The following is a 27,991-nucleotide window of genomic DNA, read 5'->3' as shown; positions in this document are numbered from 1 at the left end:
GACAGGAACACGTTGCTGTGTTGTGTCTCGAAGTGTTTGGCCAAGTCCTTTGCCTGTGTAAAGATTTTCCTGCATTTTATGCAGGTACTCCTGTGAAATGGAATAAAGATAAACGCCGTGTTATCATCCTTGATCCGAACCTCCCTAGTGGGTTCATTTTCACAGCTTTGTGACTGAATCGACTTAGGCTCATCTGCACTGGTGATCCCTAGATCGTCGTCGTGGGCATGCCAGCTTGGCAATTTGTTCCTCTCTGTCCTTTTTTCCTTCCAAGAAACAGAACCCATGTGTGATCAGGATGGATGGTATCATCCCGATCTTGTTGCATGTTATGTCCGCACCAGAGCCCCGCAACGGTTGCTCCAGTGTAAGCTCTCGTCCATCCATGATGACACAGGATTGAGCCGTCCCGGCCATGGAAAATCTAGATGCTGCCATCTAAATTGAGTCTAAGTCTAGAAACTATTGAAATAGATCTGTACTCGATTTTATGTGTTTCTGTCAAGACGTCGGATGTAGAACACAACCTATCGTATAAGGCTTCACTCGTCTATGATAGTACGATTCTCACATATCGGGTATGTATTGTTTAAGAGAGTCATAGTTACTCCCGCCGTTTACCCGCGCTTGATTGAATTTCTTCACTTTGACATTCAGAGCACTGGGCAGAAATCACATTGCGTCAACACCGGGTGACGGCCATCGCAATGCTTTGTTTTAATTAGACAGTCGGATTCCCCTGGTCCACTGATAAAAGCTGACCTCCATGATATAGCCAAGAGCGTTTAAAGTGGCTTTTTGCAATTAAAATAAAATCAAAATCAAAATAGCATATTTTTACCACACTCTTGGTTTTTGTTTATTTGAAATTTTTAATTTTCGAGGCTCATTATAAACAATTTTTTGGAATTTCTAGACACATATTTTAATGTGTATGTTGTGAAAAGAAGTGGGCTTCATTTAAATTCTTCTTTTACAATTTAGATACCAGTAAAGGACAATATTGACAAATCAAATTTTGTTTTTAATCTTTTTATAATCACCATTTCCATTGATAGTTGGTAAAATTAATTATCTCATTTAAAAAAAGTACATCTCTCTCTCTCTCTACTTATTATATATAACAGGTCTTTGTCTCAATACACTATATATATCACAGCTTTGAGGAAGAGGCCACAATATCTAAAAGTCTCAATCTACAGATCTTTTTAATTTCCTCCACCCCTGTTACTGCCTCAGTTTCACCAGAATTCTTCAATCTATTCTCAAGCCCAGTCAAAATGGCTTCCTTCTTGTTTTCTCGAGCACATATGACAAAAGGGAAGCCAAACTTTTGTTTATATTGTTGATTTAAATCATGCATGTTTTGTTTTTCTTGTTCAGTAAGTGTATTTAGACCTGCACTTTGTTGTTCTTTGGTGGATTCCTTGCTCAGTCCACCAGACATGGCCAGTCTTCCTGCCAAGTCTGGAAGTAGTCTTAAAATGCCTTCTTTTCCTGAAAAAAATATTTAGAATTAAACATTATGATTTTGTTCATCTTAAATAGCAATGACATATCTGTCAGTCAATTCAGAGTAGAAAGGAGATATGGTACTAAAGCCTTAATAACTATGGTTTGAATGGACTGTATAGCTGTGATGTATGATATTGGTATCGGACTCAACCTGGAACTTGTTACTTTTTGGTAATACTAATTATGTGGAAAACAAAAGGGCTTAGAATGTTGTATTTTTAAAAAAACATCCATTGTCCTACAAAGTTTATTCATTGTTTTTACATCATGTTGGCTAATGGAACTCCCTTTTTTATTAATATAGACACTGAATCATTTAGCCTAAATATTTGCATTAAAAGTATGCAGCTTGTTTGGTTAGGCTACATTCATTGATGTCTTGTGAAACACAATCACCTGCACTTTTTATCTTTCACAAAACTGGATGAATGCTCTTTTATAGTGTTATAGTGTGGAAGATACCAAAAGGACATTCAAACTCATGTGAAAAATAAACAGACAATTCCATGGCATTCAAAAGAAAAAGACCATAAGACAAACAACAGTATACAAAATACAACATAGTAAAAATCACTTTTATTTATAAATTATTGTTGATCATCTGAACAAGATTGATTTTCTTGCCTGAGCCGGTACAACGAAAGCGAGAAACGCAATCGAGTTGAGATGACCAATGATAATCTGTTTATCGCTATTTTACTTATGATGACCTTGTCAATTTCATGTCAATTTTATTAGCAACGCCACGTGCCTCCTTAGTTTATAGTGATAATTTTCCATCTCAAGCGAGTAGCATGATATGAAAAATTATCACAAAAACAGATCAAAGGAATAATACCCTTCCTGAGCACCTGAGATTACCCCAGTTTCTGGTGGGGTTCGTGTTGCTTAGTCTTTAGTTTACTATGTTCATGATGTTGTGTCTTGTGTACTATTATTTGTCTGTTTTTCTATTCCTATTTTTAAATATCCATGGTATTGTCATTTTATTTTTCGAAGTTTGGATGTCCCTCTGGTATCTTTTGACACTCTTTTACATGTAATACATACCCCCAATAGAAAGTTGATCAGCAAACTGACAGAAAGACTTGTGAATACTGTTGACGTCAGAGAAGGGACGATCTCTCCATACTGCTGCAGCACATAAGGAGCAGTGCTCTATCACATTACCAAATGTAGAAATGAAATCTTCATAACTCATAGAGTTCACAGCTGATATAGTTTTAAGTGACATTCTGAAAATAAATAAAATTTAAATAGACTTTTTAGTTCATAGTGTTATCATATTATGGTTATAGGTGTCAGTGGCATTCTGAAAATAAATAAAATATTCACATCCAATGAGTCACTAAACTGCAAATCAAAAAGGAGGATTAAATAATTAAATCTTAATTAAAAATATGTAAACATGGATTAACTAAGATGTTGCTGGTTAATGACGTCTGTCAAATATTTTAAGTATCTTCTTGTATCATATTTGAATGTGAATTTATGTGGATAAAACACAATAAAGGGGACTTTACAAAGTGTCTTTGTAAAATTTACTCCAGAGATAACTTGTATATATAAACAAGCAACTTTCATGACTTTTCTAGGAAGAATCTGCTAAATTCATAATCCAGTCAATCTAGCATAAATTTGACCCTAACCCAAAAGTAATTGCCACAGAAGATTTAAAAGTTTTAATCTTTAGCATTATACCCCAAATATATATATATACACAGAAAAAAGTCCCATAAAATCTAACTTGAGGAAGATTGGTTGGTGCTTGGAAGCATCACAGAGAGAATGGCCTGGCGCTTATAGGCACCACCAAGTTGCCACAGAGAGATTGATTGGTGCTTGGAAGCACCACAGAGAGAATGGCCTGGCGCTTATAGGCACCACCAAGTCGCCACAGAGAGATTGATTGTGCTTGGAAGCACCACAGAGAGAATGGCCTGGCGCTTATAGGTACCACCAAGTCGCCACAGAGAGATTGATTGGTGTTTGGAAGCACCACAGAGAGAATGGCCTGGCGCTTATAGGCACCACCAAGTCGCCACAGAGAGATTGATTGGTGCTTGGAAGCACCACAGAGAGAATGGCCTGGCGCTTATAGGCACCACCAAGTCGCCACAGAGAGATTGATTGGTGCTTGGAAGCACCACAGAGAGAATGGCCTGGCGCTTATAGGTAACACCAAGTCGCCACAGAGAGATTGATTGGTGTTTGGAAGCACCACAGAGAGAATGGCCTGGCGCTTATAGGCACCACCAAGTCGCCACAGAGAGATTGATTGGTGCTTGGAAGCACCACAGAGAGAATGGCCTGGCGCTTATAGGCACCACCAAGTCGCCACAGAGAGATTGATTGGTGCTTGGAAGCACCACAGAGAGAATGGTCTGGCGCTTATAGGCACCACCAAGTCGCCACAGAGAGATTGATTGGTGCTTGGAAGCACCACAGAGAGAATGGCCTGGCGCTTATAGGCACCACCAAGTCGCCACAGAGAGATTGATTGGTGCTTGGAAGCACCACAGAGAGAATGGCCTGGCGCTTATAAGCACCAGAGACAAATGAACGTGGCCGGCCTATATAGCGGGTTACCACGGGTGTAGACCGCGGTTAGGTACGTGATCGACCTGCTAGCGGGCTACCACGGGTCTCGACCGCGGGTAGGTACGTGGACGGCCTGCCAACCGGCTACCACGGGTCTCGACGGTGGGGAAGGTACGTGGTCGACCTGATAGCGGGCTACCACGGGTAAAGATACGCGGACGACCTGCTAGCGGGCTACCGCGGGTAAAGGGACGTGGTTGACTTTCAGCGGGCTACCGCGGGTAAGGTGCGAGGACGGCCTGATAGCGGGCTGCCGCGTGTAAAGGGACGTGGTCGACCTTCAGCGGGCTACCGCGGGTCTCGACCGCGGGTAAGGTACGAGGACGGCCTGATAGCGGGCTGCCGCGGGTAAAGGGACGTGGACGGCCTGCTAGCGAGCTATCACGGGTCTCGACCGCGGTAGCCCGCTATAAGCCGGCTACGTACCCTTACCCGCGGTCGAGACCCGTCGTACCCCGCTATCGGTCGACCACGGCCCTTTCAACCGCTGTAGCCCCCTATCAGGCCGTCCACGTACCTGTACCCGCGGTAGCCCGCTATCAGGCCGTCCACGTACCTCACCCGCGGTCGAGACCCGACCCGCGGTAGCTCGCTGATAGGCCGGCCACGTACCTTTCACCCGCGGTAGCCCGCTATCAGGCCGTCCACGTGCGTGCGGCGGTACGTACGAGACCGACCTATCATCGATGACTTCCGTTACCTATGTCGGACATAAGCGAGACGTAAGCATAGAAATGCCTGACAATCGGACATTAGCTTGGACATTCGTGGACATAAGCGTGACCGAACGGGCACAAGCATAAAATAGGACATAAGCACACGAGGTAAGGCGAATGTCGAAGGTGTAGGTAGGTAGGTAGGTAGGTAGGTATGTGAAAAAGGTGTTATTATCATGCTACTAACATAATATTTGGTACCAACCTTTGTTATATACTACTGTTGGATATATGATATAGATAAGATGTCTTCAAAAACCCTACTTCCGGTAAAATCTAACATGGCGGATATAGTACTAGAATAATTATTTTTTTTTAGGGAGGGTAATTGAAATATGTTTTAATGTAATGCTACTATCATAACATTGGGCAGGAACCTATCTTTTGTGCTTCTCGTGGATACAATGTATAAGACATCTCTTTAAAAACCTTACTTCCGGAAATATCCAGAATGGCGGACATAGACATATCAATTTTCTATTTTAATATTCAACTTTTTTCAAAATGTAAAGAAAATGTTTTTGTTTACTTCAAAAACAGCAGAGAAAAGCAAAATCTGTTTAAAGCCAAAATATAATTATTGACAGGATGTAGGACCATAATTAAGCAACTAAAAAAGCAGAAAAAATGAAAGGTCCATGAGCTTGTTTTCAAGATATAAGCCATGGAAAATCGGGTGGGGGAAAGAGATTTTATCATACATTTAATATTAGCACTTTTTTCTTTCAAAAAATAACAAGATTTGATTTTGACAGGGATGAGGCCATATTCTTGAAGAAAATCCAGGAATATCAGGAACATTTAGACAAGTTTGTGAAAGATCCAAGTCAAAAAATAATGGAGTTTCCTGCATCATTAAACTCATATGATCGACTTATAATACACGAGGTATGGTGTATACACGTATTTATAGATTATCGTTGATCATCTCAACGAGATTGATTTTCTCGCTTGAGCTGGTACAGCGAAAGTGAGAAAAGCAATCGAGTTGAGATGACCAATAATAATCTGTTTATTGCTATTTTACCTATGACGACGTTGTCAATTTCATGTCAATTTCGTTAGCAACCCCACGTGGCCTCCTTAGTTTCTAGCGATAATTTTTCCATCTCAAGCGAGAAGCATGATATGAAAATTATCACAAAAAAGGATCAAAAGAAAAATGCACAAAATAGCGATAATAGTGGATACATGTTAGATAGATGTCTTATAATAAATATAAGAAGATGTGATATGATTGCTAATGTGACAAATATCCAGCTGAAACAAGAGGAAGTTGATGTAAGCAGCTGTAGGTCAATACATTACCTTTAACAATGAGCAAAACCTATTAAAGAGAGATATTTAAAAATTGTTCCGACATGAAAACATGTGAAACAATGCAAATGAGAAATCCAAACATCTGATTTATGGATAAAGGCATGCACTTGCCGGTCCGATCTCTCGTCCAATCCTACGGTCCCAAACAGTTGGTAAAGGCGACATAGTGGCTGCACGACCCTACGCCTCCGAACATGATGAGTAGATATCAAATAATTTCCACTCGTCCCACTGGCCAATCGGCCCACACTATATCGCCACTTTATATAAAAAAAATGCCCCACTCTCGCCCCACTCTTGAAACCGACTCGCCCAACTTTAAAAAAGTGTAAAATCAAATTGAATCAGTCTGACAACTCATTTATTTAACGAAAAGGGTTTAATTGTTTGGTGATATAAATCTTCGATAGCGGTAATGATCCTTCCGCAGGGTCACCTACGGAAACCTTGTTACGACTTTTATTTCCTCTAGGCGTTCAAGTTTGCGCGTCTTTTCGGCACACCGGTACGGTTGTTGCCAACCATTTCCGGGTCCAATCCGAGGCGCTCACTAAAACGCCCAATCGGTAGTAGCGACGGGCGGTGTGTACAAAGGGCAGGGACGTAATCAACGCCAGCTTATGACTCGCGCTTACTGAGAATTCCTCGTTCATGGAGAAGAATTACAAGCCCCAATCCCTAGCACGAAGGAGGTTCAACGGGTTACCCGACCTTTCCAGGCAAGGGCAAAAACACGCTGATTGCTTCAGTGTAGCGCGCGTGCGGCCTCGAACATCTAAGGGCATCACAGACCTGTTATTGCAGAAAAAGAAACAGAGGAAAAGCAATATGTCACCCGACATTGTCGATCGGGTGACATAAAAATAATAAGAACTGAGCAAAAACAATAAGTCTCCAAACAATTTGACTTGTTTTATTGTCCCATACAAGAATATATATGGTTTAGCGGTGGGGATCTCAACCATTTAAAAGTTTTTCATACATGTGGGGTGGGGTGAATCCCATAGACTCTCCTATATTTCATTTGTTGTGTTTTATTCTTCCGTACAAGAATATATATGGTTTAGGGGTGGGGATCTTGACCGTTAACAAGTTTTAAAACAAGAGGGGGTGGGGTGACCCCCTAAAGACTTCCCTTTTATTTTATTTCATTTGTTTTATTGTCCCCTACAAGAATATATATGGTTTAGGGATGGGGATCTGGAACGTTTAAAAGATAATAGCACATTCTTAAATTGAACAGGGTGGGGGTGACCCCAGGGCTTACCTTGAATTTCATTTCATTAGTTTTATTGTCCCCTACAAGAATATATATGGTTTAGGGGGTGGGGATCTGGACCGTTTACAAGTTTTCAAACAAGAGGGGGTGGGGTGACCCCCAAGGGACTTCCCTTTTAATTCATTCAATTTGTTGTATTGACCCCTACAAGAAGATATATGGTTTAGGGGTGGGGATCTGGACCGTTTACAAGTTAATAGCACATTCTCAAATTGAACGGGGTGGGGTGACCCCCAGGGACTTCCCCTTTGTTTCATTTGATTTGTTTTATTGTCCCCTACAAGAATATATATGGTTTAGAGGTACGTGGTCGACCTGACAGCGGGCTACCACGGGTCTCGACCGCGGGTAAAGGTACGTGGTCGACCTTTTAGCGGGCTACCACGGGTAAAGGTACGTGGACGGCCTGCTGGCGGGCTAGTGTTTCTTTGTCTAATACGTTCTCCTATTTATTTGTATTGTAGTCCTGTAATATTATGTTGTCATTTCAATGTTATATTTAACATTGCCATTAAAGTGCGAGGTTTGGCATGCCACAAAACCAGGTTCAACACACCATTTTTCCTTTAAAAATGTCCTTTACCAAGTCAGGAATATGGCCATTGTTATATTATAGTTCGTTTCTGTGTGTGTTACATTTTAACGTTGCGTCATTTGTTTTCTCTTATTTTTGAGTGTAAATTCACATTGAGATAAGACGTGTCACGGTACTTGTCTATCCCAAATTCATGTATTTGGTTTTGATGTTATATTTGTTATTCTCGTGGGATTTTGTCTGATGATTGGCCCGTTTCTGTGTGTGTTACATTGTAGTGTTGTGTCGTTGTTCTCCTCTTATGTTTGGTGCGTTTCCCTCAGTTTTAGTTTGTTACCCATTTTTGTTTTTTGTCCATGGATTTATGAGTTTGAACAGCGGTATACTACTGTTGCCTTTATTTATTGTTGTTCCTGTATATACTTCTTTATTCCAATTACAAATAACAAATCTAAAGCAATTGAAATGTAAAAAAGTATATAACTGACCATTAGACCTTTTCAACATCTCTCGACACCTACAGTTGAGAGATAAAATGTGAGGGGTCGTCTCAAAATTTAAAAAAAAATGAAATCATTATTGATTTTATTGCTTTCATTGACAATGATAGAACTTTCCTACAGAGTTCAAATCACATGGATTTTTTTAAAATTTATTATAAAGAAAATGATGGGCTTTAAGTCACATTTCATCTTTTTAGACGTTGAGCTTCTAGCTGTCATGGTGGAATTTGGAAAATGAAAAGAACAAAGCATGTTTAATTGTATTTGATATTTAATTAAACAATGTTTTATGTCTGTTGAGAAAGGCGGCACATGTTTCCACAATGTCTGTTAGATTTGGCCTTGTGTGCCTCCGTAATGTACTGAATACTTTGTGTATATTTTTAATTCACCAATTTGGTGTTCCACTTGAATTCTGTATTCACCAATCACGCGTTTAAATTTTCTGTTCTTTCTCTTAAATGTTATGGCTTACGATTAATTTGAGGTGTTATAAATGGTGTAACTAAAGGATGACGATATGGATAAACTTTGTCTCTAAGGGAAATGCAGCGGATTATTTCTCCCTGTTTTGATTCAAAACCTCCCTTATGTATGGTCATATATGAGATACAAAAAAAATCTAAAGTACGAAAAAACTTGAAAAAGGTACAAAACTTTGTTCCGGAAATTGGATATAGAGAAATAAATTCTGACCCCATGAAAACAAAACAAAATATAGCAATGACAGTGTATAAATAAAATCAACGAAATTTGATCAACTTCTTGTAAGAAACCGAAAGGTCATTTTCAGGAACGGGGGAAGGACGCTATGACGAAGGGACAATGTATGTTGTTTTCAGCCGTCGGTTTCCAAACCCCTGCTTAGCACTGTCCATGTCGATTTTGCAATGTCAACAAGCCCTATAGTATTAATTAACATCTTGAAATATAAATTTCATACGCAGGTACGTAAAAAATGCACTGCTTACAATGTTGTAACATTAAAACGAGAAGTCAAGTATATTTTTTTTCAAAATTTATCATGAAAAACATCAACGCTAACAAAATATCTTGAAGCGGAGAATTTCCTTAGACCTTCGAAATCAATATGTGATTATCCCTCTAGAAATTGAATATGTACATCAACTAAGGAAGGTGAAGATCGGTTGAAAAATACCAATTTGGTCATGTTCACAAATGTGATACGGACGTACGGACAGTCCAGTAATTATTTTTCATAAATTTTGGAAAATTTCATAAAAGCTTTTACACCAACAAATTAATCGTTTTTTACATGCGGCAAATAATTGGTAAAGGACTCGCATAATCATAAAATTGAAGAGAAAGCGGATTAGGAAGCAGAACGGCGGTTGCTGTATTTGTTTTAATCATTTAACATGAAATGTCGTGTAAATACATATAACATAAGAATATTATTTGACAGTGACATATATTTATTTATTTATTTGGTTGATATAATTATATTGTGAAGCTACAAAGTCAAGACAGTATATATCCGCCAATCCAATATATTACGTATTGATAATCATGACGGTTTTTGTCTTGAGACGACCCATCCATTTTACCTGTAAACTGTAGGTGTCATTAGTCGGTGTTGAGAGATGTTGAAAGGATCTATTACTAAACTTATAGTCCGGCGGCTACAAGCATATTTCAGACTTATTGTGCACATCCTGCTACAAGCATGAAATTTGGCATAAACCTTCCTCAACTATTACTCTTTTACTTCAGATAGAAAAAAAATGTCTCACTTCCGGTAAAATCCAAAATGGCGGACATCATACTTGAATCAGCCTAATATCGAAGGCTAGTATGTGAAAAGGTGTTATTATCATGCTACTAGCATAATATTTGGTACAAACCTTTGTTATGTACTACTTTTGGATATAATATGAGGCAGGCATAACCTGTGAATGGGGACGAAGTCTATGATTTTTTTTATAAATCAAACAAGTTAAAAAGAGAAACGGAATTACCGTAACGTTTCCGATTTTGGTTCTATTGTTACGGATTTAGTTGTGACGTTATGACGTCATATTCAATGTAAACAAAGAACGTAACGTTTCCGATATTGGTTCTGTTGTTAGGGATTTTAGTTGTGACGTTATTTAAGTTATGACGTCATATTCAATGTAAACAAAGAAACGCTGTCATCAGGTAACGTTTTTTTTTTTATAACAAACAATTTTTAAAAATGAATTAGTATTGAGTTCCTTTCTTAGACTGATAAATATACATTTTATTCAAAGTCTCATGCAAACAAGATCGGGAACGGAAGTAGATTTCTGCGCAGATCCGGAAATTCAAAAACGCGACAAAAAAAAAAATTGAATGATTTTGAGTTCATTAGTACAATGAAAATATCGGGAAAATTTTCCCGATTTTTTTTTTATTGAATTTTCTGCTGTTATTGGGGACTTCGTCCCCATATTATATTGATTAGAAGTCTTCAAAAACCCAACTTCCGGTTAAAATCCAACATGGCAGACATTGTACTTAAATAAACTTATTTTTTAGGGATGGTAATTGAAATGTGTTTTAACGTATTGCTACTATCATTACATTGTGCAGGAACCTTTCTTTGGTGCTTTTGATGAATACAATGTATATGAAATATGTCTTAAAGACCCTTACTTCCGGTTATATCTAAAATGGCGGACATAGAAATCAATTTATTATTCAAATATTCAACTTTTTTTAAAATGTAAAGAAAATGATTTTTTTTTGTGCTGGTCATTAAACTTTTGGCTTTCAGTTATCCCCAAAACCACTTATTCTATCATGTTGTAAATGTTTGAATATAAAGTTGACACTTTCGGTAAAAATATGACGTAAATTTCAAAGATGAGTCCTCAATCCATTTCTTCGATGTAGAGTTTTGGATAGATTGATTAAAACAAAATAAACGCACCATAGTACACAAATAAATTTTCAAATTTCTACTATTTGGCCAAAAAAATCCTCAAAATTGGAAAAGTTTTCTGAGAGATGACAACAATAAGAAAGAACTTTTTTAGTTTTCATTCACAGCAGCTTGCTCAATACAATTTTGAGGAAAAATTAGTTGTAGCAACAAATGCTCAGGATTTTCAGTGTTATCCACCACTTTATGATCTTTCAAGTTAAGCACCATGTCTACACGAAGAGACTGACACTAGAATCAAGATTGATGTGGCTGGTGGAGTGAAACACAGACTTAACTGAGTCCTGACTCGAACAGTCAATACTGATGTCATTGCTGTTTCGCTATTCCGTGACATAGGGGCGGACAAAGTTTGGTTTGGATTTGGAAGTGGAAAAGGTTTGAGATATATATATATATATATATATATATATATATATATATATATATATATATATATCCATGACCTTTCATATGCACTAGGCATTAAAAGATAAGACGTTTGCTGGAAAAAGAACTGCGTTGGTGACATTAATGGCGTTTGAAGATGTGACTTTAGCATTTAGAATGATGATTGATCAGCCAACATCACCAGATTTGGATTTGATAAATTTAATGTCATTGAAAACGATACGTGGTTTTGTTGTAAGATAGAAACAAACTTATCAGATGGGGTTAACAAAGCAAGAAAACTCGTGTTTTTGGAAGAATAAAGACTTATTGAGGCTATTCCCACGACTCGGTCTAGTCTTTTTTCAGCATGTAAAGCGTCCAATATACCATGGCGAATGTGAATGAGTAACAAGTTAGGAATAGGTTCCTATACTAACTAGTCAAGACGCGTATGAATGGCGAAGGAACAAATATGATCCATTGGAACCCTTTTGAACAACTCTTTGTGAGGCCTCTTCACCTTATCAGGAGCTTTTACATTATGGATGTGAGAAACAATACCACAGACTTTGTAAATGTGGAAAATCAGCTCTCCGATTGTGAACTGCGGCCTAACGAGTATGCTGATTGGGTATTCTGTCCTTACCTTAATAAAATATCTTGACACTGTAATACGAGTGGATGAAGTCTTGGGTGCGTATGGCAGTTATAGTAACAAATGCTCAGGATATCCACCACGTGATGTATTTCAAGTTTAGCACCAAGTTCACATTACGAGGCAGACACTAGAATCATGGTGCATGTGTCTGATGCAGTGAAACACGATTTTAGTCATGATTCGAACAGTCGTCAATGATGATGCTGTCATTACTGTTTCGCTATTCCGTGACATAGGGGTAGACGAACTATGGATTGTGTTTGGGAGGGCAAGAGACTTTGGATTAATATCTATCAATGGCCTTTCAAATGCACTAGGCAATGAGTGATCACACGCACTTATTGTTATCCATGCCTTTACCGGTTGTGATATGGTTCTCTCTTTGTTTAAATAAGAAAAGAAAAAGACTGCATGGGAGACAATAATGGCATTTGAAGATGTGACTTTAACATACAGAATGATGATGGATCAGCCTAAATAACCGGGGTTTTACTGTTAGATCGCACAAACTTAACAGATGGGTAAAACATGGTTAACGAAGCAAGAAAATAACTATTTGCGCAAAAGGAAAGCTTTTTGAGGCTATTCCCTCAACTTGGTCTAGTCTTTTCCAGCATGTAAAACATGCAATATACTTAGGCAGGTGTTTAGGGAGACGAGCTTGGGATTGGCTCTTATGCTACCCAGTCCAGGCGGGGACAAAGAGGATAACTCTTTTAGAGGCCTTATCATTTTGTCAGAAGCTTGTACATTGTGGATGTAAGAAATGATGCCGCGGTCGTTGTTAATGTGGAAAATCGGGTCTCCCGTGCACTGCGATGTGTGCATGTGGTGGTGACCATTTTTTTTTGGGCCGAAAATTGTAGTAATTTTAAAAATGTTTTAGTACTTTAGTGATTTGTTTTGTGGTAATCAATCTACACTCTACATCAAAGATATGGATTGAGGACTTATCTTTGCTTTGAAATTTACGCCATATTGTGTTTTGAGAATGAACTTAAAGCCAAAACTGTATGTAATGAACAGGGAAAAAAACAAACATTTTGAAAAAAGGTTGAATATTACAATAAGAAATTGATAGTTCTATGTCCGCCATTTTGGATATTAGCAGAAGTAAGGGTTTTAAAGACATAATATGTGTAATACATTATATCAATGTGAAAAGCACCAAAGAAAGGTCCCTGCACAATGTAATGATAGTGACAATACGTTAAAACTCATTTATTACCATCCCTGAAAATAAGCTTATTTTAGAACAATGTCCGCCATGTTGGATTTTACCGAAAATAGGGTTATTAAAGACATCTAATCTATTTAATTTATCCAAAAGTAGGAAAAAACAAAGGTTTGTACCGAATATTATGATAGTAGCATGATAATAACACCTTTTTACACACCAGCCTTCGATATTGGGCTGATTTAAGTATGATGTCCGCCATTTTGGATTTTAACGGAAGTTAGACATTTTTTTTTCAAATGCCTCCCTATCTGAAATAAAAGAAAAAAAGTAGAGGAAAGTCTATGCCAAATTTCATGCTTGTAGCAGGATGTGCACAATTTTTCACAAAGCCGCCGTACTATTACTACGAGAATAAGGTTCGTCAATTAACAGAATTGACCACCATAAAAATAAATTAGGATTTTAAGATCTATGTCAAAGGTTAATATAAATTTGCACAAAATTTGCGTTGATATTTTACTGAAAATCGAAATATAATTATTTTAAACTGTTGCTAAGAGTAGGTATTTCCATTAAGGCTTTCATGTAGGCATGCATTATCTTGTTTGGCGATCCAAAGCGCTATTTGAGTAAATTAACGGCTGTGGTGTAATTGGCATTTGTCAGTGCGAAACCTTCAATAATGTTGGCGGCATGACCATGAAGTTGGACCTTCAAATAACTAAATAACTAAAAACTAAAAGATTTGCCTTTGATAAATTTTCAGATCGAAGTGTGGTAAATCTAGTTTATGTAATCTGTGGTTTTCACTGCTATTTGATACCGAAGAAAACCTTGTTGTACAAATTATTTGTAGATTGCAAGTCACTATGGGTATTTTTCATGGAGCGGAAAATATAAAAATGGATTTGCTGTATTTTAATTCCAGTTTCATTTCTGTGTATAACATTGGCATCGGTAAACGATGAGTTTGAGGGTACATTTTTAAGATGGCGTAAAACGGTTTGCATTTTGAGAAAGTGTTTCATAATGTGATATTTTTCTAATTTTTCGAAGCTTGGACTCTTATTTAAACATATATTCATCGGACTCTTGAATTTCTTCCGCTTCATCCTCCTTTTGATTTGATTGTTTCCGACAGTCAGGGCACCAAAATGTAGTGGCAATAAGAGATATATAGAAATAAAGCTGTTCAAGTCTACTACTTAATAACATATAGTTTTAATATCAGGCCACGCCGACCTCAATGACGTTCCGACGTATACAAACAAAAAATTACATTACCATAGCCTCTTAATTAAAATGAGAATGATCATATCATAGGGGACATGTGTAATAATGTTCAACTTCATCAGACGGACGGACGGACGGACGAACGAACGAACAAACGGGCGCACATACCGACAAACATAATGCCTCTAGGAGGGACATAAAACAACAATCAACAATATAAAGGAAATCGAAGGAACTCTAAAAATATATGTTTTAATATAATACATACATAATGCAAATAGTTTAAACTCTAAGCACTTTACATGAAGAAAATGGTTTTTTTTAATTTGATTTAGAGTAACGATTTTGCATTGTAGTTACCATTTAATTTTGTATAGTTACCATTTTTCAGTGAAGTCACCATTTTTAGATTGTTACAAATTTTCATTATATAAAGTTACGATTGTTCACTGTAGTTACGATTTTTTACTGTTATTATCTTTTTCACTTGATTGTAATGCTAACCTCCATCCCGCATAAGTGAATAACTTAATTGTTTAACCGTTTGTACATAGGACGGGACAAAAGCTCTGTTAAAATTCTCATCTGGATCTTTTTGGTGGTCATAAAGTTCAACACCAAGCGATACATTCCACTCAGGCTAATATGTTGGGGCTCCTATAAACTTTGCCCACTCAGTGTATCTATAACGATCTGTTCTTATCGTGTATCCCATGATGTTAGTTCCATTTATGTTTCTAGGATGTTGAAAAAATGAGGCGTTCTTCCATGTTGCGTTCGTTGGTGGGGCGGAGCAAGAGCGTACACGTTGGGACCCGAAAGATGGTGAACTATGCCTGAGTAGGACGAAGCCAGAGGAAACTCTGGTGGAGGTCCGTAGCGATTCTGACGTGCAAATCGGCATCATAGGTGCCTGTGAAAAGTTCGCGAGGTAGAAGGTTTTATAATACATTTAAATAGCTCACGAGGTAGGCGGCATAATAGGTATAGTATTTTAAAAAGTTCATGAGGTAGGGCGGCATCATATATTCATGTACATATTCAACGAGGTAGGGTTATCACATAAAGGTACATGATATTAAATAGTGAATAAGGTAGGAGGCGGCATCATATGTTCATGTAGATGGTTCGTCAAGGAGAGCTTTTCACGAGATAAGCGGCTTCATTGGTTCATGTAAAAAATTCACGAGATAGCCGAGAGAAAAAAAGAGTGAACAGATTGTTGCAAAAAGAAACCCTTAATGTTTTGTCTGAAGCAATTGAAATAGACATTGCAGTGTATATTAACAGCCAATACAGGTAAAAAGTGTTTGTTCTCAATCTGAATATGAATGAAATGCCTGTCACTGGACGTTGAGCGGACAACTTTAACAGACATACCATTGTTGATTTCTTGGAATAAGTAACACATACAATATATACGACTTTAGAGATATTGTGAGATATATTTTCTGAAAACCTTTTTCAAATTTAGGACATTTTCCGTTTTGGTGTTCGCATAGTATTCAACCTTTTATCATAACTTTGTAACCACTGAAGATATTTTGTTGCAACAAACGGTAAAAGAAAGATGAATAAATTGTCTATAGCAATGAACCAATAATGTAGTTCAAATTAAGTTCACTTATTAACTATCAATTGATAAAAACAGCGAAATTTTAAATGAAACAACATAACGTGAAATTTTGCCCATTTTCAGCGTGTATTTTAGTGTTTTTTTTTCAAAACGGTAACACCTATACATGATATTTGATATTCATTGTGAAGCCCTACATTCTCTTCTTCAGTTCAAAGATGTATTACTTATGTAAAGTTTATCTTCTTGTCTTTACAAGCCTATAACATAGACCCAATATGAAATGCACATCTGATCTTGGCTAGGCCGTATGGGTTTTATGAAAATCTAAAAGAAATTATTGGGGGTCTATACTTTGAATTATTCGATTTAATTTTAATGTTATTATAAGTCTTGTAAATGTCATTTTTTTTAAATGCATTAAACAACTCCAATCAAATCTTTACCAAAACAAAAGTCTAATTAAGCGGAAAAGTCACAAAGAATCACTGGTGTCTGAAGAGTCATCCAAACTGGATCGAGTTGTCTTTTAACTGATCCGAGATGTGTTTGTCCGATTTGTCTTTGGTCCAAGATGTTTTTATCCGATTTGTGTTTGGTCTAAATTGTCCTGATTTTCCCATCGTATAAATACTGTATTTCCAAAAATCATTTCCTTGATCATGGGCAATACTAATATGAATACTTGACTCATAAAGGCATTTATCGCTATTTTACGAAATTTTCCTTTGATTTAGCTGACTGATAATTATAGATTATCGTTGAACATCTCAACGAGATTGATTTTTTCGATTGAGCCGGTATGGTAAGCAATCGAGTTGAGATGACCAATGGTAATTTGTTTTTAGCTATTTTACCTAAGACGACGTTGTCAATTTCATTCATAACATCACGGGCTCCTTTAGTTTCTAGCGATAATTTTCATATCACTCGACTCCGCTAAGAAAGAAAATTACCAGATAGTAAGATCAAAGGGAAATTTCGTAAAATAGCGATAATTTCCTTTCTCAGCGGAGTCGAGTGACATGAAAAATTATTGCTAGAAACTTAGGGGTCACGATAAGACAGAAAAAATATTATAGTAATTCCTTATAATTTAATTTTAAAACGGAGTAAATCATAAAAAATAACGTTGATGACGTCACGGTCACATGACACAAAATTACGTCTTTTAGCTGATAGATAAAACACTGTCAGCCAATCAGATTGAGAAGACGTGTTACATCCAAAATTAAATTATTATAAACAATCACGACAATAAAAAACAACAGCTATAACATATTCAAGTATGTTAATTAAAATTGCAGTATAAAAACAATATTCGGTCAATGTCATAAAAATATAAACTTTTTTTTATTCTGCACAAAACTGTGGAAGGACTCGGTAACACCTCGACTTCCACAGTTTCTCAGCGTCATTCAAAACAGTTTATATTTTTCTGACATTGAGCTAATATTGTATATTGATCACTGATATAAAAGTGTTTCTGTTTTTACTTATTTCTATTTATTATCATTATATATATACATCATTATATATGCACTACTTCTAGATTATCGTTGATCATCTCAACGAGATTGATTTTCTTGCTTGAGCCGATACGGCGAAAGTGAGAAAAGCAATCGAGTTGAGATGACCAATGATAATCCAGCTATTTTACCTATTAAAGTCGACGTTGTCAATTTCATGTCAATTTCATTAAAGTCATTCCTTAGATAAAAAAAAATCAAAGCTACAGCTACTGTACATCTATGCATATTTCTTCTTTTTACACGAAGAAAGTGAAGTTTATCTAGATCAATCCTTTATATTATTTTTTTTTTTAAATAAGAGCATATTTTGAAAACATAATATAACATAAATTCTAGTTCTTGGTCGAATCCTATACATTCCATTAGAAAATTAATTTCATCTTCAATTGCATATACATACTCTACATACTCTTTCATAAAAATGTGTATAACTGAACGTAAATGAGTTTTGATGGTGAAATGTATTTCTTTAAATACAACGTACATATGAAAGCTGTCTATGAACTAAAAACCTCGAACTTCCTCAGTTTCTCAGCCACATACAAAAAAGTTTATATTTTCTGACATTGACATTATATTGTATATGTATTTATGTATCAATCTAGACGCTTTATCAATTACTTCTGCAATCAATGACTTTTAAATATTTTTTTATGACAAAAACTATATGATCAAAAACTAAATTACCTATCGAATGCATACCCTCAACGCTCACTAAAGCATTTATTACATATATATTCCGAGTGCACTTTTGATGTCCTGAAATCACTCTCAGAAAGTACCGGACAGTTTTAATCGTTCCGCAGTTATAGCTTGGCTTCACTTATAATTATAGCTAGGCTTCAGTTATAGTTATAGCTGACAATGCGGTATGGGCTTTGCTCATTGTTGAAGGCCGTACGGTGACCTTTAGTTGTTAATTTCTGTGTCATTTTGGTTTTCTTGTGGATCGTTGTCTTATTGGCAATAATATCATATCTTCTTTTTTATATTCACATTGAATTTTGCGAATCAAAAATCCTTAATTTCATGTAAATTGAAAGTCAATCAGACACTTACAAATTTAAGACTGCTCAGAGAGTTCCTTCAATTAAATTAAATCGAATGATGTTTCATTGTCGTTACAATATATTTATGAAGTGAATATATATTTTTTTACTGTCTATGTACTTTTAGCTGGCAAGTACACAAATTTAAAAGCAATTTTACGGTTTCGAACGGAATAAGAATTAGTTTATAACGCATAAATTGTTAACAAGTTTTTAGTGAGTTTAAAATTTAAAATTCAAAATTATCTGCTCTATAGATTTCTAAAAGTTAGAATCATTTGAATAAATGTACCGTGCCTATTGAATATTTGAGATAAGTATATGAACTTAAAATGTTACGCTTTGCATGCCATGTGCATCAATCTGTAAAACTTAAAAAGAGCTGGTTTATAGTATAATTTGAAATTTTTGCTCAAATAGGTTGTCCGAAACTACTCTGAAATGAAATATATGTGTGCGCTAAATAAATTATGCGTTCGTTATTCAATACACCGAACCACAGGCACTTGTTTCTGTCAATGTCGGGTTTACTATCCATACCAGTACAAAAAAAAAAAACACAAGGTAGCTAACGGAAATTTTCAATGTGTTCGCTTCAACCAATATTTTTTTTTAATTTCCCTTGATTTTTTCACAAATAAAAGTACACCAGTCTGTCGGTAATTGATTTATCTTTACAATGAAACAACTTTCACGTACCTTGAGAATACCCCTCAAACAGAATAACACACTTCAGATGAGAATTATTGACCTTTTTCCACACCATTGAATTTGTAAGCACTTAACTTCCGGTTAACTTAGGAAGTTAATATAACTGTGTAATCCCATTGGTCACATTTTTCTGGTTACTGGTAACTAGTATAAATAAACAGGTAACCAGATGAATTTAACCAATGGGATTGCACAGTTATATTAACTTCCTAAGTTTACCGGAAGTTAAGTCCTTACAAATTCAATGGTCTGGAAAAAATAATTCTCATCTGAAGTGTGTTATTCTGTTTGAGGGGTATTCTCAAGGTACGTGAAAGTTGTTTCATTGTAAAGATAAATCAATTACCGACAGACTGGTGTACTTTTATTTGTGAAAAAATCTAGGGAAATTAAAAAAATATTGGTTGAAGCGAACACATTGAAAATTTCCGTTAGCTACCTTGTGTTTTTTTGTACTGGTATGGCATGTATGGATAGTAAACCCCACATTGACAGAAACAAGTGCCTGTGCACCGAACGAGTTTTTATGGCTTTATACAAAACGCATTACATTTGCGCGCACACATTATTGTGTGTGCGCTTAATTTTTGGTAACCTTTGTGCGCCATTATTTTACATGTAAATTCTCATTAGATTTTACTGATCTCTTAATTCTTTTTGAATTATCACGGCAGTTACAGTGTAGTATAGTGGCCGGCGGAGATTGTGTGTTTTTGAGTGAACCGGTTCACTTCTTTCAAGTGTTACAGTAGATCTCCTAAATAAAATTGTGTACTTCAATATAGATCAGTAAAAATGGACATCACACTACACTAAAAAAGAATACAAGACTAACAAAAGCCAGAAGCTCCTGACTTGAGACAGGTGCAAAATTGCTAGGGGGTTAACAGATATAGGAAGATGTGGTATGAGTGCCAATGAGACAACTCTCCATCCAAATAACAATTTATAAAAGCAAACCATTATAGGTCAAGGTACGGCCTTTAACACGGAGCCTTGGCTCACATCGAACAGCAAGCTATAAGAGGCCTCAAAAATTACTTATGTAAAACCTTTCAAACGGGAAAACCAACGGTACAATCTATATAAAAAAAACATGTTTTGTGAGATCTCAACCATACCTTTAACCAATATAGAATAAAGACACACATAGCAATACGCACACTAAAACTCGGTTTAATTGAAGTCGGAGCCCGATGTTAAAATAGTTAACAAAAGAAACTAAGCATAATGAAAATGATACATTAGTTAACAAAGGGCTACTAGCATGCAGTTACTGACATGCCAGCTCCAGACCTCAATTAAACTGATTGCAAGATAATTTTTTCATCATATAAAAATCAAGTACAATCCCTCCCGTAAGGGGTTTTGTATCATACCATCATAAAATATATTAGAATAACATAACCCGTATCATGCTAAGAAATCTGTTTGTTCACATTTTTTTTTATTTTGTTCACTCGAGAAAATGTGGCCACACTCGAAAAAAAAACCCCGATAGAATCCCTCGAAAAAACACAATCCCAACCAGATACTGTAACTATATGTACCATGGTCATGCCTATTTTTTTCAAATTTCATCCTAGACTCCCCCCCCCCCCCCCCCCCCATAAAAATCAAATGGTAACTCCCTAATTAAGATTTTAACAAGGTCTACTTTTTCATATATCGCGTAGTTAAAAATGTAACATATTCACACATTGGTTGGGTTTCCGTGTGGTATGTTGGTAAATTGGATTACCAAAGGCTCCCTTTGTAATGTTAACTTACGGCGATACTATCGGCTGTGAGAAAAATTCAGGGTATTTTATACAACAATCTATGGGATCTTTATTGACTTTATCATATATATCTGATGGTTTCCCCAACCTATTCAAGTAATTTCAACCAGAAATGTGTCTGGTCGCTTTTTATTTAGGAAATGGAACCCCTATGTACCAGATAAATGTACCAGATAAATATACAATACAACAATGTTAGACGAGGTATCTTTTAAAATACGCCATTAAATCTCGTGGCTAGTCACATATTAGAGGTTTCTCAACATATTACGAACGGACGAAACTCTACGAACGTATCGTTATGGAGCAGTAATTTTGTTATAATAAAATCCATAATAAATGTCTTCCGATACTGCAGTGTGTTTAAAAGACAACAGTAAACAACTCAATATCCTTTTTTGCAACCTTGCATTTTATTGTTATCATTAAACATCCGTGTTCCAATTTATTTTCTGTTGTTGACTGATTCGTTTTCTTACGTCGAGTTCCGTTTGTTGACATGTCGTATATATGCGTTCGATTTATCTCCCTTATTTATTCAAAAAGAACTTTTTTTATAATGTCCTTGATTAAAAAAAATCAAAACATCTAGTTTGCAATTGGTTGATTGATTGTTTGGTGTTTAACGTTCATTGGCAAATATTCCATTCACTTCATTGCGAATTTAGCGTTTGATAAAGGATTGATAAGTGATTGAGTAACACAACTGTAATATATTTCATATATCCACACGTCCCTGCTATGGGTCCAATTGGTTTGAGTTACTATGAGTTTAATTTTTTTCGTGTCGGAGAGTATCTTGGATCTCGTAACATAGCTTTTTTATTTCTGATATTTATTGGGAATCAGTTTAAGAAATTTAAAGGTGCACTCTATCTATCGTTAGAAATAGAGTTTTGTGTGTTTTTGTTGAAATTATGAGTGCTACATGTACAGATCTAACAAAACTGGTAGTCGCATAGTTATCAAAATATATATATTTATAATTTACACCCCTAACTAAAAAGAAAAATGAGAAATATGAAAAACAGAGGAAATATGCACAGTATGCCATAGAAGCTTAACGGAAACAATAAACATGAAAAAAAATATGTATATACTTATAATTATACAATAAAGGAAACTTACACACATATAATAAGAAAGGCCATGATAACAAAAAAAAAGACACAATAATATATAAGTTTAAATATGTATTTCAATATTTTCCTTTATTTTTCTTGTTAAGTCTACCAATTTATAACAATATATCAATAAGAAGAGATCATTTGGATTTTAGTGGTTGGGGCAAAGAAGTTATCCCGGAATTATAATTATTGGGATGTTTTCTTTTCAAATTTAAATCGAAAGGCGTTCATTTCTAGATTTATTTTACCTCATGTCCACGAAAGAAATTTTACCGTTAATCAACTTCTATCTAAGATTCAAAAAGATTCTTATCCCTTTCCATCCATAGATCTATATTTACCTTTTTCACATATACTAAATAGTGATGTTGTCATCATGTTTATTAAAATTTCTTGTACGATTACTGTCCTTTGATTAAATATTATATATTCTTCGTTTAAATTTATAAATCAGTAAGACTTTCAACTGTGTTGATTGAACAGTAACTTGTATATTATGTATTATATAATATCAAATAAATATAATATGTATTTGATTCAAAATGTTTTTAAAAAATCAAGCATGCATATTTTACATATAAAAGACATTTCAAAGGGAAGAAGAGCACAGCCGATAATCCAATATGTTAAGATAAATTACTGCTCCCTCTTTTCTCGTTACGGCAAGTTACGTCAAGTTAGGGCGATTTTCGTTCGTTCGTAAGATGTTGAGAAACCTCTAATATGTACATTTTGTTTAGCATAAATAGAATTAGTGCAATGTGAAATGACTACGCATACCTTAAGGTTTTTAACTAGATATATATTTTAAACGCACATCATCTTTCACGATCATGACTTATGAATCATTAACCTTACTTATCTTACCTCTTATAGATTTATAGAGATATGATTGGTTAAAGGACTACACGTGGTGACTATGTATATTTGATATAGGGTGTCCTAAAAAATATAGGGTTAGCAACCATACATGGTTAGTTACCATATGGGGGTTAGTAAGGAGTTACTTCCTTTTCTAAACAAAAATGATGCCACAACCCTTCATAAAAACAATACTGTGTTGAGGAAAAATCTGAAAGGATTCAACAGACGAAGAAATCGATGATGAAAGGTTGAAATAAGTTCATAAATCATAATTAAAGCTAACAAGTTGTTATTGTTGACATAACGGAGTTACTTCCCTTTCAAAAAAAAAAAGAAACTGAAAGAATTCAACAGACGAAGTAATTATAAAAAAACATGTAATGAAGGCATAAAACAAATTTAAATCTAAAAAGTTGTTATTGTTGGCATTTGTTTTCTGTATAGACAAATGGAAGTATGTCGATCTTAATTATATTAAGTATTGAAGACTTGATTACTTTGATAGGCCGCTGGTCAAAATACCACATTTGAAGAAAGTCGGTAAGATAAATTCGTTACACGGTATGCTAGTGACCTAATACGATATATATGGGGTCAGTAAATTCCATATGTGGATTCGATCTTCGCTCTCACCTAATATGGAATTTACTAACCCCATACATATCGTACATGTATTAGGTCACTATCTAACACAACATGTAACTAATACTATGACTCTATTGGTATATATATATATATAGATATCACAGTAGCATGGGTTCGAATCCCGGCGAGGGAAGAACCAAAAATTTGCGAAAGCAAATTTACAGATCTAACATTGTTGGGTTGATGTTTAGACGAGTTGTATATATATATATATATATATATATATTCTTCTCTGTACCTATGTATTTGGTGATTAGAATAAAGATATATATATATATAGTAATTTGCGGATATGAGAATATTTGTTTTCTGCGAGATTCATTTCCAAATATCATTAAAAGATCCAATAACCAGGAGTTTATGAAGTGTGCATTTATTCTCAAAAATTTTAAAGATGTGGGAATGCACATTCGTCTTTGGCAAATATCTAAACATATCACACATCAAGAAATGATGACAATATAAAAATGAATTGATGATATTGCCCTGTCTCATATCAAGGCCTTTTTAAAGCTAACCAGGGGCGGATCCAGCCATTTTAAAAAGGGGGGTTCCTAACCCAGGACAAAAGGGGGGGTTTCCAACTACATGTCCCCATTCAAATGCATTGATCGTCCAAAAAAAGGGGGTTCCAACCCCCGGAACCCCCCCCCCCCCCTTTGGATCCGCGCCTGAGCTAACTATATGCCATGAGGTTTCACATTGTTGAAGGCCGTACAGTGACATATGATAATTGGTATTATCTCCATCATGTGAACTCTGATTGAACTCCTTATTTTTATAAAAGGTAAACAGACTGTTTCAAATAATTTCCTTTGAAAGAACCCATGACTTAAAATTAAAATAAGCTGAATGAGACGTACCCCACCCCAAAAACAAAAAGATAAAGGTTCATAACATTTTTTATAGGCTTCTTTTTTTTATGAAATTGTTCCGGAGAGAGAAGTGATGTAGTTTTTTATGTAATTACTATGTTGTTTTTTTTTAAATATAAGGATGCTATCGACGTTATTCGAATTATTCATTAATATATATTTCTTTATATATTCATGTTACATTTTTGTCTTTTATTATATCAAATCACAAGGAAATAAATATGGAACGTGTCCATGAGACACGGAGGATGCCCCCACTTGCGTACTACTTTATAAAGGAACATCACTCAGGAGTGACGCTACCCAAAATCGTAATTGATCTGAGTTTTATGGTAATAAACACATTGTCTGTAATTATTATCTTTCATACCATTTGGTTAAATGCAAACTTATAAGTTAGCGATATAAGCAATTTTTATCCATTTGTAAGGGAGCATAACTCTAGGAAGGTTAAAGTGACGACACCAAAATTAAAACTTGATCTATGTTTTGTGGCAATAAGTATTGTGTATAAGATTCATAAGGATAAGTTGGGGCAAACTAAAGTTAGAATACGGAAACGAAAAATTCAGCAATTTTCCATTTGTACATTAATCTATAAACTGGTACAAGTGACGCCATCACTTGATCTGTGTTTTGGGGTAATACAGATTGTGTATAATACATTAAAAGTCTCATAACATTGTGTTAAGGCAAACTTATGTTAGAGAACGAAAACCAACTTCGAGACGGACGGACGGACGTACAGTTGGACAAAGGTAAAACTTAATGCCTCCTCTGCTAGTGCTGGGGCATAAATATCTATTATTAAATGTTCAAGAATACGTAAGCCAAGGCAAACCGTGCGAGACTCTCAATGGTAATCACTATCGTTAAATACTCCCATAGACATGAGATAACTCTCCACAAGAGACTAAAATGACATAGAGTTAGCAACAAATAGGTCACCGAACGGCCTTCAACAATGAGCAAAACCCATACAGCATAATGAGCTTTAAGATAAAGAATGGATATGTCTCATGAATTGATAGGACAAGCTGAGGTAACAGTTTCTACTAAAGATAAAATCAGAAAATAAAATACTTATACACATTGGTATTAGAGTATGAGTGTCTTTAACATTGGCGGTGCCGATAGTTATACTATTACACCACATGAACAATTTTTCAACCATGTTCCTGCAATAGTGAACTTGGCCATGTGGATCATAAGTGTTTCTCGTTTTTTTATATAGATTAGAGCGTTGGTTTTCCCGTTTCAATGGTTTTACACTAGTACTTCTGGGGGCCCGTTATAGCCAACTCGAAGGCTCCGTGTTGAAGACCGTATAATGGTTTACTTTTATAAATTGTGACTTGGATGGAGAGTTGTCTCATTGGCGCTCATACCACATCTTATATTTATTGGCCAACATGTTTGAAAATTCAAACGTTGAAGAATTGTTTTAAAATGATCAAAAGACTAAATTAAACTATATAACAGGACTTTTCACGATTCTATATACCAGTATAGTCGTTCAATTTGCAATTTTACCGATTGTGTCCTAGTATTCCTGATGGTTACATTTTGACTGAGTGTGTGGTTGATGCATGCATAACAGATGCGTATTATGTCAGTCAGTCAGCCAGCTGTTCTGTACCTATTAGAAAGCAAAATCATCAGTTTACATTGATATTTCTTCCTAATTGATCTACAATAAACTACACGCCCGTAGCCAGGGGGTTCGAGGGGGGAACGAAACCCCCCCCCACCCCTTTTTCGCCTTGAAAACAAATAAGCACTACTAAAGTTGACGTTCTGTTTGAATTGTAACAGTTAAAGTTGCGTATAATTTCATTGACCCCCCTCCACCTCCCTTGGAAATTTCGGGTTACGGGCCTGAACTACTGTCGTCTTCATTTATATCGGTGAAAAATAAAGATTACACTGAATTTAATTTCACTCATATATAAGTGCAATGAAAACTTTTGATACTGTTAACTAAACTTTTCTGTTTACAATAGAATGCTTAATCTTCCTGAGCACGTAAACTTTCCGCAGGTTTTTGGTGGGGTTCGTTGTTGTTCAGTCTTTAGTTTTCTATATTTGGTGTTAACTTGTGCGTTTGGCTTCTCTTCATTTTTTTCTTTTGTTTTTGTTTTTTTTGCCATGGCATCGTCAGCTTGTCTTCGAATATGAGTTTTGATATTGTTTTGTTATCTTTCGCCTATCTCTTGTCAGACAGTAAGCAGAGTATTTTATAAAATGTCCATGTTTTAACGTGAACGTTACGTTACATCTTCTTTTGATCAGAAATATACGCCATTCGTTTGATAAGTTATTAAGCATTACCATAACTCAAATACATGTAAACAAAAGTTCCAGTGCTCAAAGTAAGATATTTGTTCTAAATTAAAGTGGTTGATTAAAGAGGCGAAATGGATGGCAGTATGAGTTGTAGATGACGTAACAAGGTATGACGCTCTTTGATTGGAAATATATAAATAATTAGCTTAACATTTTTCCCAAATAATATTTTAGTAGTATATATTCATTGTTAATGAACTACGCCCTTAAAAAAAAAGAAATCCACTCCTTAAATATATTGGGTTTAAAGATATAACTGAAATATAAAAAAAGGAGATGTGGTATGATTGCCAATGAGACAACTATCCAAAAAAGACCAAAATGACACAGACATCAACAACTATAGGTCACCGTACGGCCTTCAACAATGAGCAAAGCCCACACCGCACAGTCAGCTTTAATAGGCCCCGATAAGACAATGTAAAACAATTCCAACGAGAAAACTAACGGCCTTATTTATGTAAAAAAAATGAACGAAAAACAAATATGTAACACATAAACAAACGACAACCACTGAATTACAGGCTCCTGACTTGGGACAGGCACATACATTAATAATGTGGCGGGACACAATTAACGAAAAACGATGACGAAACACCCATGATTTGTCATCATATAAGAGATCTATAGTCATTGTGACAATAACA

At 35.6% G+C, this 27,991-nt stretch overlaps 1 protein-coding gene across 1 annotated transcript; it reads right to left on the bottom strand.

Moving 5' to 3' along the window:
- Window positions 1-585: 585 nt before the first annotated feature.
- LOC143081980 (2-oxo-4-hydroxy-4-carboxy-5-ureidoimidazoline decarboxylase-like) lies at window positions 586-19,117 on the bottom strand. Its single transcript, XM_076257590.1, has 3 exons — window positions 19,006-19,117; window positions 2,566-2,750; window positions 586-1,497 (listed from the first exon to the last, which is right to left on the bottom strand). Exons 2-3 carry the CDS (start codon window positions 2,747-2,749, stop codon window positions 1,154-1,156), a joined length of 528 nt encoding a protein of 175 aa, XP_076113705.1. The 5' UTR covers window position 2,750; window positions 19,006-19,117; the 3' UTR covers window positions 586-1,153.
- Window positions 19,118-27,991: the final 8,874 nt, after the last annotated feature.

The sequence above is a fragment of the Mytilus galloprovincialis genome, chromosome 7 (assembly GCF_965363235.1).
Source record: "Mytilus galloprovincialis chromosome 7, xbMytGall1.hap1.1, whole genome shotgun sequence".
Lineage (NCBI taxonomy): Eukaryota > Metazoa > Mollusca > Bivalvia > Mytilida > Mytilidae > Mytilus > Mytilus galloprovincialis.
This window is presented reverse-complemented; position numbering and strand designations above follow the sequence as displayed.

Bases quoted from the DNA above. Each gene is read 5' to 3' on its own strand.
- LOC143081980 (XM_076257590.1), bottom strand. From the start codon at position 2,749: ATGTCACTTAAAACTATATCAGCTGTGAACTCTATGAGTTATGAAGAT. The intron at 1,498-2,565 runs GTATGTATTACA...TATTTTTTTCAG, and splicing joins TGATCAACTTTCTATTGGGG to GAAAAGAAGGCATTTTAAGA.